General features: G+C 42.6%; 1 protein-coding gene across 1 annotated transcript in view; it reads left to right on the top strand.

Moving 5' to 3' along the window:
* LOC147014111 (TBC1 domain family member 9-like) overlaps window positions 1-14249 on the top strand; it is a 98619-nt gene extending 84370 nt beyond the window's left edge. Inside the window, exons 16-20 of the mRNA XM_085851796.1 lie at window positions 4807-5053; window positions 5388-5453; window positions 7029-7150; window positions 9715-9954; window positions 11210-14249. Of these exons, the coding sequence (XP_085707922.1) occupies window positions 4807-5053; window positions 5388-5453; window positions 7029-7150; window positions 9715-9954; window positions 11210-11593 (1059 nt within the window). The 3' untranslated portion in view covers window positions 11594-14249. The remainder of the gene's footprint in view (window positions 1-4806; window positions 5054-5387; window positions 5454-7028; window positions 7151-9714; window positions 9955-11209) is intronic.
* Window positions 14250-15572: the final 1323 nt, after the last annotated feature.

The raw sequence follows: 15572 nt of genomic DNA, 5'->3' as shown, positions 1-15572 counted from the left end.
TCGGCTTGTTCTTGTCACCTACCAAAATCATCCACCATGTTTTGTCATGATCCGTTCACAACTTTTTGAGATCCTTACTGTATCGTGCAATATATAGTTTTGACCCTTAATGGTGAAAAATTAATTAAAAATTATAGCATCCAGCTGTTCACCAAAATCAAATCAATTCATCCTTGTCACACACCCAACTAGTCCACCAAATTGTCCGAATCTGTCAATAACTGTTTGAGATATCCTTCTCACAGACAGACAGACATGGGTGAAAACATAACCTCTGTCCTCCTTGGCTGGTGCAGGTAAAATTGGGGAAACTTGTGCAATTTGCACTGTCGGACCCTGCTATTCACGTATTCGTTATTCGCAGACTCTGTGTAATCGCGGGTCATAAAGTGTGACCTGCTTCGACATTTGCGCTTTGCGTATTCGCAGTTTTTTTAATTTATTTTATTTTTTTAACACTTCAGGACTGGTCTCCTCTATCCCACCTGGGAAATTGGAAATTGGCCAACATCACAGCAAAAAGGTGCAAAAACAGATCCCCTTAACTGCAGCCCAATTAGTGTACTGTACTTCCAATCATCAGCAAGGTTATGGAATCCATCATCACAGTTGATATAAATCATTCCTTTTCTCCAGCAGCCTCATCTCAGATCATCAATTCGCATTCAGACCTGATCACTCTCCCAACAACGGTGGACGCCCTCAATATCAGACACGAGATCAGGACCGTCTCTCTGGACATATCTCGAGCTTTTGATACAGTCTGGCATCCTGCCCTGCTCTCCAAAATGTCTGCCAATGGAATCCAAGGCCAATTCCATTCCTGGATTACTGACTTCCTCCCTCGATTAGTCAACATGTGGCTCTCAACAGAGCCCTTTCTTCTCCTCTCCCTGTCAAGGCTCCATATTATTCCTAATCTTCATCAAGGATCTCACTGACTCTCCTAAAAATCCTCTTTATCTCTTTGCTGATGACTCCACTCTCTGCCATGACATCTCTCATCCTTCTGACAGATAGGCAGCAGCTTCTCCCCTCAGACCTTGCCAAAATCACAAACTGGTCAAACGCAATTTTTCTTGTGTATCCATATTGTCCACCCTTTGTGTTTTCCCCTATCCCTCATTGTTACCTGCATCCCTTGTTTGTCTGTCTCCAACTACTTTCTCCCTCTGCCCTGCTGCTGTTTCCCCTTTTTCTTGCTGTTCCCTTTGTTATGTTGTGTCCTGATTTGTTTTGTGTAATCGCTCTTCCACACGCCTGGACTATGTACAGTAAAACCCCGCTATTCTGAACACTTCTGAGACTGGACGAAAATGCGTTCATATGCGGGGTGTTCACATTATCGAGGATTAGGGTATCAACCGACCATGAACGCGTCATCTGTATTCGATAGATCACAAAAGTCGTTTAATCAATACATACACATCTAAATACACATTCCACAGACAAAATGAGCATGCAATTATTGGCATTCAGTAGTAATAATACAATTATTCGAATTATTTGCCACGGAAAGAAAGAAAATTGATAAGATCAAAAATGCAACGCAAAATTGACAGCACGAGAATCAAAATTTGAAATTTATACAATTACTTGTCTCAAAGCCAAGATGTTATAAAACTCTGTGGTTTCAATTAGGTGTTCTTCAGGACATGAACTTGAACTGAATGTTCGATTCTTTCCAAAGGAGCGAGCGACTCTGCCCATCCTTGATTCAGAAAGAGAGTTTTAAGCTTTTGCACACAACTGAGTCCATCTTGTACCGTCACCTGCATGTCTTCCACTTCCTCTTCGTCCCCATTCTCTTTGTCCACATTCTCTTCATCATCGTCTTTCCGCATTAAATCGTTCTCCCAGTCGTCGTCCTCGCAGTCATGAACGCACACCGTATCGTCACACCGAACGTATTCCTCGGGGGTTACGTCGTCGCATACGCCAATCTCTGCACCGCGCGAAATGAGCTCGAGCAGGCTGAGGTCATCATCAGCATCCCAGTCACTATCGGATGACTCTGAAGGGAAGCTGCACTTGACGAAGCACTTGGTAATCGTCGTCGGCTGGAATTTATCCCTTGCATTGCTGCTCCACTGAACAGCATGGAGAACGTTGACGCTCTTCAAGATTTCGTTTACGTTTGAAGCGGTATCGATCTTCGACAGCACGTGCTGGAGCAGCCGTTGTTTGAAAAGACGCTTCAGGTTGCTTATCACACCTTGGTCAAGGGGCTGCAAGACCGACGTAACATTCGGAGGCAGGAACTTTACGGTCACGTTCGTCAGTGTCACACCCATTGGATGAGATGGTGCATTGTCTAGGAAGAGAAGAATCCTCCGCCGTTGGTTTGGCATCTTCTTGTCCAGCGCTTTCAACCATTCAACGAACAATGCTAAGGTCATCCACGCTCGTTTGTTTGCTGTCCACGACACAGGGAGGGAATCGACTTTGATGTTACGAAAGCAACGTGGTTTCACTGCGTTGCCGATAGCGAGTGGTTTAACTTTCTCGCCAGTCATACTAGCGCACAACAGCAGCGTTATTCGATCCTTTGGCGACTTTATACCATGACAGGAGTCTCCTTTTTCCACCAGCGACCTTTTGGGTAGAGCACGGAAGAAGAGGCCAGTCGCATCAACGTTAAAAATGTCTTGTGGCTTGAAACCATCGCATAACTGTGGCAGACGCGTTTTCCACTCCTCTACTGTCGTCTGATCAACGCCACCACTCTCACCGCTAACTGCACGTGCTGAGATCTTGGTTCGAGCTTGAAATCGGGCAAGCCAGCCATTGGATGCCTTGAAATCCACCTCACCAATGGCAGTCGCGATTTCTAAGGCCTTCGCTTATACCATAGGTCTGCTGACAGGGATCCTCTTTGAACGAGCAGCATGGAACCATGTGTGCACGCGGTTGTCAATGTCTACGAAACTGCCTCCTTTTCGTCGACTTCGCGAAGATAGGGCCCCGTCTTCGAATTCCTTCAATATCGACTCTTTACGACGTAAAATACCTTTCACTGTGCCCAGTGAAATTCCGAAATCAGCAGCGAGTTTGCGTTGTGACTTGGATTCCGCTTCCTTCACCAGACGGACTTGATCTTCCAACGGCACATCGTGACGCGTTTTCGGCATTTTGGTGTATGGTACTGCGTGAACTTCAATAGCAAGTGAAGATTGATGGAAAGGGAGGTGTGCAGGGCCTTCTTGTGCCCCTCCCTCAGGGGGAGGCTACTGCTGATTGGACGAAATTGTAATTATTGATGCTTATTGGTTTATTACCATTGATTAATTTAGAAACAGGTTCTAATTAAGTCACTGTATCTCTTCACATCCCGCTGCATTTTCTATCCACGCCATTGCATCCAGTAAAACGAACTGCGCGATGGGTGGTAATTAGCAACGGCGTTTGTTTGTATGACGTTTGCCATGCAGCCGCGGCTGAACAATGGCTATGTTTCGCACTGATGCCTTCAAAGGTTGGAGTAGCGTTCACAGTGCGGGGTAAAAACTGGTTTGGGACTGGTAAAAAGCATGTTCATTTTCGGGGTGTTCAGATTATCGGGGGCACTATGTACAGGATTTCCTATCTAAAAATTCGGGACTGGCCAAAAACGCGTTCGTATGCGGGGTGTTCAGATAATCGGGGTGTTCAGAGAGCGGGGTTTTACTGTATTTTAAGAAAAAAAATGTCCCGACATTCGCAGCATTTTTCAGGAACTTATCCCCCACGAATAGTGGGGTCCGACAGATACTTCACATCGACTTGTATACTGAAAAATATGGTGCAAAGAAATGCACAATACACCTTCGAAGGAATACCTGAGGTAAATATCCATCCATCCATTGGGACCATAATCTGTAGTGTCGGTGCTGCTGAAGTAGTCTCCTGGGATATTGGGCACAATCCTGGACACAAGCCACTCCGATGCAGGATACTCGACTGCCTCAATCATCCCAGCAAGCTGGTACTCATTTTGCTGACCTCGGAAGGATGACAGGTTGAGTCAACCCTACCCTGGTATTAATTCAACGGTAAAGTGGGGGGTGGGAGGGGGATAAATGTGACTGCTCTAAAATGCACTTTATGACAAGAGTCAAGATAAATTAATTCCTTTAAATAAATTATTTTCTTTCTCTTTTGCTGTCACAACTATGTTGATTGTTGATTGGTGGGCAGTAAATACCACAGCATTCAGACAGGATATGGTAGACTCGACCAATTCTTGCAGCGAAACGCCCTGTTGCATGACAACAAAATGCAGTGGGTGGTTGGTTAATTCCGGTCACATAATTTCTGATATTTTTCAGTCCTTGGATCTTTAACCTCACGTCAGCATACGATGAATAATGTCCTTTGGGGGACAGAAGACAACAGATGATGTCATGGCAATGTTGAAGAGAAAACGAGCAGGCCAAAATTATTTGTGAATTGCACCAGAATAACTTTTGTAATGTAGAATGATGATTGTACTGCATCGTAGTTTTATACATCGTATTAAAGACAGGGTCCAAGCTGTGCTTGATACCAAAGGTATAACAACCCCATATTCATCAAATCAACACTTGTGACTTTGTAACCTGCATTTTTCCTGACTGTGCCATTATTTTTGGTAATGCTGTATATCATGGTCTGAAATAAATCCGAAGTAAAGAGGGATACTTTTGACTCTAGGAAGTTTTGTTTCACCATCAAATAGCCTCATTGTGATATGACAACCAGAGAAAATGATGCATTGAATGATGTTCATGTTTTAATCATAATTCATGATATTTTTGAGACAAATTTCATGTCACGGATACCCACCAGGTGGAATATTTGCACAACATGTATTGGAGCAGCGACCAGGAAATGCACAGCCTTTGCAGTCACAATCAAAACCTGGCTTACACAATGCAGTACCGCCTTGGGCGCACGCATTTCCAACGTCTCTTCCAACGCCTCTCACCCTGGCCTGATGGTCCACACACTGTCTGCCTCGCCGACAGGACCTTCCACATTGCAAATCGGGATGGCTCTGGCCTAGTCAGCTTTCGTGATCTTGTTGCCGTGCTCGGTGAGGCCGGAGATGTTGAACCCATAAAGTCACATTGGTTGTCCATATCATAACATTTGTTTTTTTTTTTTTGCTTTTCACTGTTGTACTTTGTTGTTATTGTTTAGGTTCAGGGATTTTGATGGAAATTTTGTATTTTTTAAAAATCTGCTTTACTTGGAATAATTTACTTGTTTTTTATTTGAATTACTTGAGGAATATGACACACTTTCTTTTCCATGACGAGGCATCCTTCAAATGCTAATGAGCAAACAGTGCTGTTGGTAAATGATTGGCTCTCACTGAGATGACTTTTCAAATTTGTTAAGTTTGTATTTGGTCTTGTTTTTTCAAGGGATATTGTACCGTGGGGACCTGACTGAACGTCTCAGAATGATTTACAAACTACACTTGGTACCCAGTAAGTGTTGTACTTTCCACATTGTACTGGTAACGTAAGAAAACTTGCTTGTTCTTTAATAACACCAGGTGTTCGATGTGTCAAACCTTTTCATTCAATAACCTCCTTTCATGATCCTTGTGTTCTCAGCAGCCAGTAAACTTGTGGATAGTATTGTTATGAATTCTACTCGGGGTAGATTACAAGGGGAGTTCTTGCAATTGACTTCCCTGATGGCGATCCTGAAGCCGCCACTCCGCAGATAACTCCATGGGGCAACAGGATGTTAAACAACCACAGACGTCATCTGAGATGCTTAATTTAGGAAGGGTCCAGTGTCCAAATCCCGCTTTACCTTCCCGGCAAATCATACATCCCAGATAGGGAACTGTGCTTCCAAACGTGCAACCAATTCTAGAATACAGTCGAGCTTTCCAGTGGATGTACGCGATGGCTTCTAACTACTTGTCATGAATCGACGATGGTTTACTCCCCAATTGCAGCACACTACGTTTAACCAATGGAAACAGACAACCGGACAGTTTGGAAGGGATTATTATTCACAAGGCACACATTCACAGGTCAAACAAAAGTCACACATGGAAAGGCCTTATCTCGGCACAAGAAGCCCCTTTGACAATCACTTAACACGAATAACTCAGGCACCACTTTCATTCCAGGAAAACAAGACGAGCAAGACTGATAGACAGAGAGTGAGAGCAATAGTGTATGTTTTCAAACCCGCCCGTGTACCGGCTGGCTCGCATGTTACCGAACTGAGTGGGCAATATTTGTGTGTGTGAAGAGGTGCGAGTGTTCGGTGTGAAATGTAAGGTGGGTCATAAAAAGGACCTTTGTGCTTCTGCTTATTTCTCTGGCTTTAAAAGAGAATGAGGGAGATAGAGATTAGGAGAATATCTGTAGGAGCATGCATGTATGCTAACTGCGTCCGAGAGCTGTTTCTGTGTCGGTCATTCGCTCTACTTCGGACTGCCCCTCTCGACTCCAGACTATGGTCTCTACTCTAAACTCAAGTTTCCACTCCAGCCTCCCCCAATGTCCTTTTCGTTGCTCCCAGATGTGGTCAATCCCAGCTACAATCTCCGCATCAACCTTTATAAGCATGTGACCTGTCGGAAACCACATCCATGTGCCCCATGATTCAGCAGCTCTCATTGGTTGTCTCCTGTGATCCGTCGGGTCCATTGGTTGTCTCCTGTGATCCGTCGGGTCCATTGGTTGTCTCCTGTGATCCGTCGGGTCCATTGGTTGTCTCCTGTGATCCGTCGGGTCCATTGGTTGTCTCCTGTGATCCGTCGGGTCCATTGGTTGTCTCCTGTGATCCGTCGGGTCCATTGGTTGTCTCCTCTGATCCGTCGGGTCCATTGGTTGTCTCCTCTGATCCGTCGGGTCCATTGGTTGTCTCCTGTTATCCGTCGGGTCCATTGGTCGTCTCCTGTGATCCGTCGGGTCCATTGGTTGTTTCATAGAAGACAAAAGATTAACCAAAAACTACACATAAGATTTAAGTGCAGGGTTAAAATTGTATGGTAATTCTTCAGACAAAGAGGAACAGTTGACCTCTCTGTTTTGCAGCGAACATGAAAGCAAAGGTGGAGATGGAGACATGTCTTGATTACCGAGCTATACTGAAGAAGTGGGAGCAAGAGAAGTTGGACAAAGAAAGGGAGTTGAAAGACTTGCCAAAAATGAACCAGGTAAATGTTGAGTTGACAACCAACATACCAATAACTTAATGCTTGGGAAGCTACACTGTCATATGTAATGAAATTCTTTATTTTGTTATGAAAGCGGCACTGACTGCACGACTTTGTCACTGTTGTTGCTCCACTATTGTCACTTTGTTCTATCAACTTTCCCCAGCTCCAAGCCATGGATTCACTGTCAAACCTGTTACCTCTGCCACAGAAGGTGGATGCAGGTTATGTTTTCACCCCTGTCTGTCTATTTGCCTGTGAGCAGGATATTTCAAAATGTTTTGGACAGATTTAAACGAAACTTGGTGGATGGGTTGGGTATGACAAGGACGAATGGATTAGATTTTGGTGATGACCCTGATACCAGAATTTTTAAAGTGATTCTTCACCGTTGAGGGATCGAGCCAAAAACGAAATATATGGTCCGGTATCTCAAAAAGCTACGGACGGATTCCTACGGAACTTGGTGGACAGATTGGGTGTCTGGCCAGGACAAATTGGTTCGATTTTGTTAAGGATCCAGATCCGAGAATTAAAAAAAAAAATTTCGAAGTGATTCTTCACCATTGAGAGATTGGACCAAAAACGATATATAGCATGATGTTTCAAGTTGTGGATGGATTCTGATAAAACTTGGTGGATGAGTTGGTGAAGTGACAAGAACAAATTTATTTGATTTTGGTGAAGGACCAGGTGCAGATTTGGCCCATCAGTCGATATCCTGAAGCGGGCCGACGTGTCCATATTCTTGATTCAGAATGCTCCAGGCAGTTTAACCAACACTTGCACAGTTTTAAATCGCTTCTCTTTATTTTAAAAACATTACAAATGTGTCAGTAAAAAACCGGTCCTTTTCCACAAAACCACACGTCCGGCCAGACCAGGGAAGTCGTTCTCACCCGCCCACAGTGGAGATGACGCCACACCTGGGTGCACCATAAATATGCATGAGGCAAAACATGAATATGCATTTTACATTCAAACTGTCACATCTGAACAGTTTACATTTTGACGCTCCTCATCCAACGATGGCAAGTTGGATGGGGGAGCGTCAGAACGTAAACTTCAGCCTTGTGGAGGTATGTGCTCTACGACGTGCCGTTCTCGTTTTGTTGTGCATATCATTTTTCTTTTTAACCTTAAAATACTGCTGTATTTGTTGGGAGTTGGGTTGTAGACAACTGAAAATTTGCAGTATTGAGCTCAGATCCCTAACTTAAACCACTTCACCTCAATAAAGTATGCTCTTGAATCTCTTGGAATATCACCTGCGGGCAAAGTCAACAGCCTACAAATGACCTGAATTCTATGCTTGAACCAAACAAAATTTCGGGAATAATTCTTAAGGATTTACCGTTTATGCAGATAAATCGTTGGCATAATTCAAGCAGACTCAGTAGCATAATGGTTTAGAGCAGTGTTTCTCAAGGTGGGGCGTGGCAATATTAAGGTGGGGCATGAGGATTCAAAACTCTTTTCAAGATCAAAGGAACCATGATGTGGCTGTCTGAGGAGAGTGAAAAGAAATACCCAAACTCGACTACTTTGGCAAGGGAAGTATTGATAAATTTTCCATCATCTTATTTAGTTGAATGTGGATTTAGTGTTGTTACTGATTTGCTGCAAGCGAAGAGAAATCGACTGGAAATCACGAAACGTGGTGATTTAAGGCTGAAACTGACAAAATTGGTTCCTCTAATCAAACAAATCTGCAGCCAGCGTCAAGGGCAGGGCTCCCATTGAAGTGAGTAGCAATTGAATAAAATTTGCAATAAAGTTTTAATAAAGCCTTTTGAATACATACAGTGGGGAGAACAAGTATTTGATACACTGCCGATTTTGCAGGTTTTCCCACAAAGCACGTAGAGGTCTGTAATTTTTATCATAGGTACACTTCAACTGTGAAAGATGGAATCTAAAACAAAAATCCTGAAAATTACATTGTATGATTTTTAAATAATTAATTTGTATTTTATTGCATGAAATAAGTTTTTCATGTAACACAAATGTAACACACATGCCTCCCCCCCACAAATGTAACAGCATTGTATTTATAAAAATATATTGCGCCCAATATGTTCTTCTGGATCAGGCATTGCGTGGTGGAGGTATGTACCCTACCGAGTGCCCTTCCTGTTGGATGTGTGGCCATCATTCGCTCACACTGATTTATATATGCTTGGCACGTGATATTTTATTCCCACGAGCTGTACTTTTCACAACACGAAAATGATATCAACGCCAATAGTTTTTCTCTGATTGTTGGACTTTCTCATTGCTGGCATGACAGCCAGTCACAGTGCAGGATGTCAAAACGTGACTGCATTCTGGAGCCATTTTTTTTTTTTACCTTGTGAGATGTGATTCCACCACATATTTGCATTTTTCACCCAATTTTTCTTTCTTCAAAATTATTTCCGTGTGCTTGTATTTACATATACACATACACACTCTTTACCAAATATGCCACATTATAATAATATGTGATCGTGCTTTATCAGATTGTACGAACAGTTTACTCTTTTTCTCAATGTTCCCTTTCTTCATACTGTATCTACATTTAGGCACAGTTTATCCAGTTGTGCAAGACTCTTTACAACCTATTTGGGCAAGACGAGAATGAGCAGGAACTGTATCGTGCTATTGCCGTTGTCGCCAACCTCCTGCTTAGCATTGGCGAGGCAGGCCAAAAACCCTTGCAGAGCAACACAAGCTTTCTTTGGACTCCATGTGAAGGTGCAAGCTTGGATGTTGCTCATAGTTTTTCAAATGAGTCAAAATCAACAGAAGGATCCTGCTTTCAGGTAAACAGGCATTAACGCAATAAACAGAAACTATCCAAATTCAGTTTTTAAACCTGTATTTAATTTACAGATCTAACTTGTAAAAATGTACATAATGCCCTGGAAAAATGTAATTGTATGAAAACCTGTTCGGACTGAAGTTTCACTCGAGGTTTGTAAGTTGTTCCATTTTAATTAGGTGTTCACATCTATTTTGGATGCAGAAATATGATTGTAGTATGATGCTGCTGTGTTCCAGCTGGAGGGTTTGACCATTCCTATGAAATCATCAGACAACAGCCAACTTGGCACAGCGAGCTGCTGTGGTTAAAATGATTAAAATGGCAGTGAAGATAGGCCCTAATTTCTTCTACAACTATGATTTGGATTTCTCTGGCCATTTCTGTATCAGTTTTGAAGCTCATTGAATAGAGCAATAACAGCCGACAAAGGCCCAACACGTTAAAACCACAGCCACAATTCATGAGGTGTCGGCGATGATCCTTGACTTTCATACTGCTTTTGCAATGCTGAGTTGACCGACTCTAGACAAAGCGTAGGTTATGATGGATTTACTGGTGTGGATCCATGTCCGGCAAATCTCGATGAATAATGGAGCCCAGGTGATCATCCAGACAGTCTGAAAATTGCTTACAGGTTACATATAACTTTTGGTATACAACAGCTTTGAGGTTTGTGATTAAAATGAAATGAAGTACAGGGCGTTTTGGAATGAGTAATATTAACAACAATACAACCTTCAAATGTTCGTGTCATGCTTTCGCGATAGCTGTTGCTGTTTGACAAATTATTATAATTTTTGTGAGGAACATCCATCCATCCATCCATCCATCCATCCATTGGGACCATACTCTGTGCAGAGCGTTGGGTGCTGCCTAAGCAGTCTCCTTGCCTCTTGGACACAATCTTGGACGGATCGCCACTCCAACACAGGATACCAGCAAGCTGGCACTCATTTTGCCGACCTCGGAAGGATGACAGGCAGAGTCAACCCCACCTGGTATTAATTCAACAGCCGAGTGGGATTTGAACTCAGGATCCTCAGATCTCAAGCCCACCACCCTAACCATTAAGCCAACACCAGGCATTGTGAGGAACAGATGTATGTAAAAGTGTGTGCCTGTGCGAACGCACTACCAAATTCTGCAGAAACCTGGAAATAAAGAGGCATTTATTTTGCAATACAACTACAGTTGATCAAATTGCAATGAATGAAGCTGTTGTGCTAATTTTTGTATGCTGTGCTACATAACAGGCCAAGGAAAGTGGGGCCAAATCTGGCCAGGCCAGTAGCAACGATGCTGCGACCACATTCTTGCTGTTCAGCTCGTCGGCTGCACAGCCACCAGAATGTGGGATTTTGTCTGACGGAGCAGCTGGAGTTGAAGCTGCCAACGTGGACGAGTCACATTCTCCATCAGAAAATGGATCGGCGCAACAGATAACAAGACGGACCCTAAACCAAGATGGCTGGACCATCACTTGTGAACAGTTCCTTGCTTCGCTGCTCACCGAGCCCACCCTGGTGACATTTTTTGAACAGCCGGTAGATGTGGCGGCTAAGATTTGCAACGCACAGGCCTCTGTGCTAACTCACCGTTTGGGACCTGTGGATTTTTGTAAATTAATGAACCATTAAGTGTTTGACATCATTATTTTGAATGCTCTGACAACCTGTATTCCTCACAAAAATTTGCACTGTGTGCACGACCTTGTTTCCACAGAAAAGGGCAAATTGTCACAGCCACTATGCCATTCTGCCTTTTTCTTTTTTTTTCTAAAGCAGGCCAATGTTTATGCCTGAGATAAGTATTACAGGGCTATGTATTTCCTGGCATTCCCCCTCCCCCTCCCCCCCCCATGTGGATATGCATATTTCATGGCAAACAAGTGTCGAATAGCTTGTGTTGCAATGTTGTTGTTTGAAGGACCACGTTTGATCTGTTGTTTTGTTTTTCGTTATTTACAATTAACTGTGTTCTGTTCATGGTTCTGTTTTGCCTGCCATCAGACTTCAACATTGGTGTAACTCCAGCAAAGATTTTTCCACTTTGAGGTCTCCGGATAACTGTGGAGATGTATTCTGTTACGGAGTCGTCACAGCAGCTGTGGAAATCTACCACCTGCTGTTGAGCTGCTTATGTCCTGGAAATGTTGTCCCTTTCCAGTATGTTCAGGATGGCATGGAAAATTGGAAAAGAAAGGTATAATATGCAAATTTTTCTGTGTATGACAATAACCTCTGCATGGGTGTTCCGTTTCCACGTTCAGTTACTCTTCAGAGTGATTTTAACAGCATTCCAGGATATGCATCCAATCAACCTTTGATAACCGTACATGCAAAATGATAACATTGTTATTACAGTATTTTTTTTTCCTTCAAATAATTTACTTTTCATTTGTCTCTTGCACACAATTACTGTCTTTCCTGCTGCTGGTTATGCATATCAAGTTTAGCCGAAATGAAACAAATACAGGGTGTATATGTACTGTATACTCTCCTCTGTGGGTTCTCCATCTCAGTTGCCTGTTGGGCTGCTGGGGGTGAGGCCTTAAGGCTAACGTACACAGTCCACCAACCCTCTCCCACAAGCAGACTCATACACCACGTCGTGAAGGGTGAAGCACATGGACAAGCTAACAAATGCATTATAACCCAAAGGGACAGACTAACCTTCATCAGGAGTGGATCATTTCATTCGGCAGCTCTTGCGAAGCGAAAAGTCAGGAGAAGTGATCGGTCCCCAGCATGCGTGCATTCGTACGTGTCTGCATCTTGTTGTTACCTTTTTTCTGGAACTGCTTGTTGCATTGACATGAAATTTTCACCATCAGTGCAACTACTCATGTAGGATGTTTTAATGATAATTATGATGTAAAAGGTCACATGGTGCGGCAGCCATGTTGTAAAAAAAAATGAGAAACGTTCGACCGCCATCTCCGAAACCGCTCCATGGAAAATAATTGAAACTTGGCACCTGCCAAGTCCTCCACGTGGGGAATGTGGGATTTTTTTGAATTTTTTTTTTTTTGTCATTGGTGCCTTTGGTATGACATAATTGCAAACGAACGCAACATTTGATCAGCATGAAAGTTTTTGACAGTCATCTTGGGATAAATTGGTTCACAGAAAAAAATTTATGGTCATCTGTCACATGGTTCGGCAGACATTTAACAACAACAACAACAACAACAAAAACCTTCCAAAATGGCTGAACAGATCGAGGAGAACCATTACATGTATGACCGCCGATCCATGAGGAACAAAAAGTTCCCCACCTTTGACATCATCGGTCACATGGTTTGGCAGCCATATTGGATTTACCCTAAAACCTTTAAACAAAATCTTCAGAATAGTTGGACAGATCAAGGGGAAACTTCACACACATTCTCCCAAAGCCTTAGGGCTAACAGGGTGTTCATGAATATAATTTTAATATAATTTGACCATAGATCACATGATTTGGCAGCCATATTGGATGGAAATATTTTTTAAAGTCACTTTTAAACTCCTGCGTTAATCAACGTGAAACTTCAAAATTATGATTTAGTAGTGATGGGGAAAATATGTTTCAAATTTCAATCTGATCAGATGCATGGTCTGGCAGCCAGAATTATTTAATTTTTTGAATGTGTGTATTTTTATTTTCTAAATAAGGTTCAGTTTGCTGCGTCTGGATGAGTGTCAGAGTAGTCGCAGTTGAAACGTAAATCCTATCCAGGTTCCTCTTGATGACTTCATTTTTTCTTGTGTGGATTCCTTCTGATGACTCCAATGCAGTACCTATTTTATTTGGTCTTCCATTTGATTTTAATTTTTTTTTTTTATTACAAATTTGCCTCCAGAAGAGTTGGCTCCGCACCATGTCCTTCTCAAGACTGTGTTGCACGATAATGGTATTCTTGTGTGATGGTGCAGGGTGATGAGGTAAATCGATCAGAGCAGAGTCACCATTCCATTTGTGAGTTATTTTACTGGAATAATAATCAGATACAGAACATGAGATGCCGCCCTGGCGCATTCCAACACACCGTCCACAGCACGGTGTAAGACATCCTGTAAGAGTGACGGTGTTGTTCACTTTTACTGTTCAATCAATCATGTACAGAATGTTTGCATGAATCCTGAAATGACAAATAACATTGCTAACCAAACAAAGTAATCAATCATGGTATCCCTGTACAATCATTGTTCCCTGAGTTGGTAAGTCTTAACCAAAAACAACACAATAATGCACGATGCGACTTTACTTTAAAAACATCGATAATAAACTCAATAACGTGGTGCATCGATATTCAATATTTTGAGAGAAATCGATCCACACCTGGAATAATCAGGTACAAAACATGAGATGCTGGCCTGGTGTATTTCAACACAACGTTTGTGGCAATTGGAAGTGTTGTTGGAGCGACCGGTGTTAACAGCAGGTGGTCAGAGTCTGCATCTCCACTTATCGTTATTACCTCTGCCACCGAAGGTGAAGGAGGTTATGTTTTCACCCCTTTCTGTCTTTGTTTGTCTGTCTGTGTGCATGATTTCTCAAAAAGTTGTGGATGCATCCGGATGAAATTTGGTGGGCAGGTTGGGTGTGTGACCACAACGAATTGATTCGATTTTGGTGAAGATATGAATCTGGATATGAGAACTATTTAATTCGAAAGTAATTCTTCACCATTGAGAAATAGGGCCAAAAACGATATATAGCATGATATTTCATAAATGTATTGCGCCAGATATGTTCTCGTGGATCAGGCATTACATGGCGGAGGTATGCGCTCTACCGAGTGCCCTAGTTATTATTCAGGTTGGTTTCTGAGTTTTTAATATTAATGCCATTGTAATTCTGATTTCTAATGGGGTGGTATTTTTTTCTCATACCAATTGCACGTGGTAAGTATTCTATAAATACCATCTAAGTTAATGGTTCTCAACTGATCCATGGCCACTGTTTCAGTGATCCACAGGAACATTGTCCAAAGTCGCATCGTGTGAGCAGGCGCTGCCGTCTGGCTGTTTTAAGCCATGTTCACAAGCATGCAGCACGTCATCCATCGTGTTGCCAGTAACTTCCATCTGAGAGGGTTGTGCTGCATTCCACAATTCCACAATGTGTTATTTCTTTCAATGTCTTGGGGAATGACTAAGCTGAAACGCCATCCTGAAAAGTGTCACCCCAGCTTATTGCAAAAGGATGAAGATTATTTTCAGCAGCAGTTATCAGCTCTGAAGTGACAGTGCCTTGATTCAACGGGCACATTCTACAAAAAGATAAGCAATGCAGTGCGTGCTTCCTACATTGTAGCATACAAAGTTGTACAGGCCAAGCAGCCTCATTCCATTGTTGAGCAACTGTGCTTAAGGCCCAGTCACACCTTGACGTTTTAGCCAGCTTATGCCGATTTTTGGAAAATTTGTGTAAAACGCTGGTACATTTCGAATACGTTATGGGTAAGTTTTGGAAACATTGAGAGCACGCTGAAAAACACTGCCATACGTTGTAGTACGCTGGCTTTAAACGTTGTACTTTTCGGTTGTCCTCAAATTTTCCATGCTTGAAATTTTTCGACGTATGCCAGCGTATGACTCACACGTTCCGCATAACGCTGGCCATAAGTTG

The sequence above is a fragment of the Eptatretus burgeri genome, chromosome 13 (genome assembly GCF_056783735.1).
Source record: "Eptatretus burgeri isolate ZD-2024b chromosome 13, Ebu_testis_v1, whole genome shotgun sequence".
Classification (NCBI taxonomy): domain Eukaryota; kingdom Metazoa; phylum Chordata; class Myxini; order Myxiniformes; family Myxinidae; genus Eptatretus; species Eptatretus burgeri.
The sequence above is the reverse complement of the archived record's forward strand: the minus strand, read 5'-3'. Positions and strand labels throughout refer to the sequence as shown.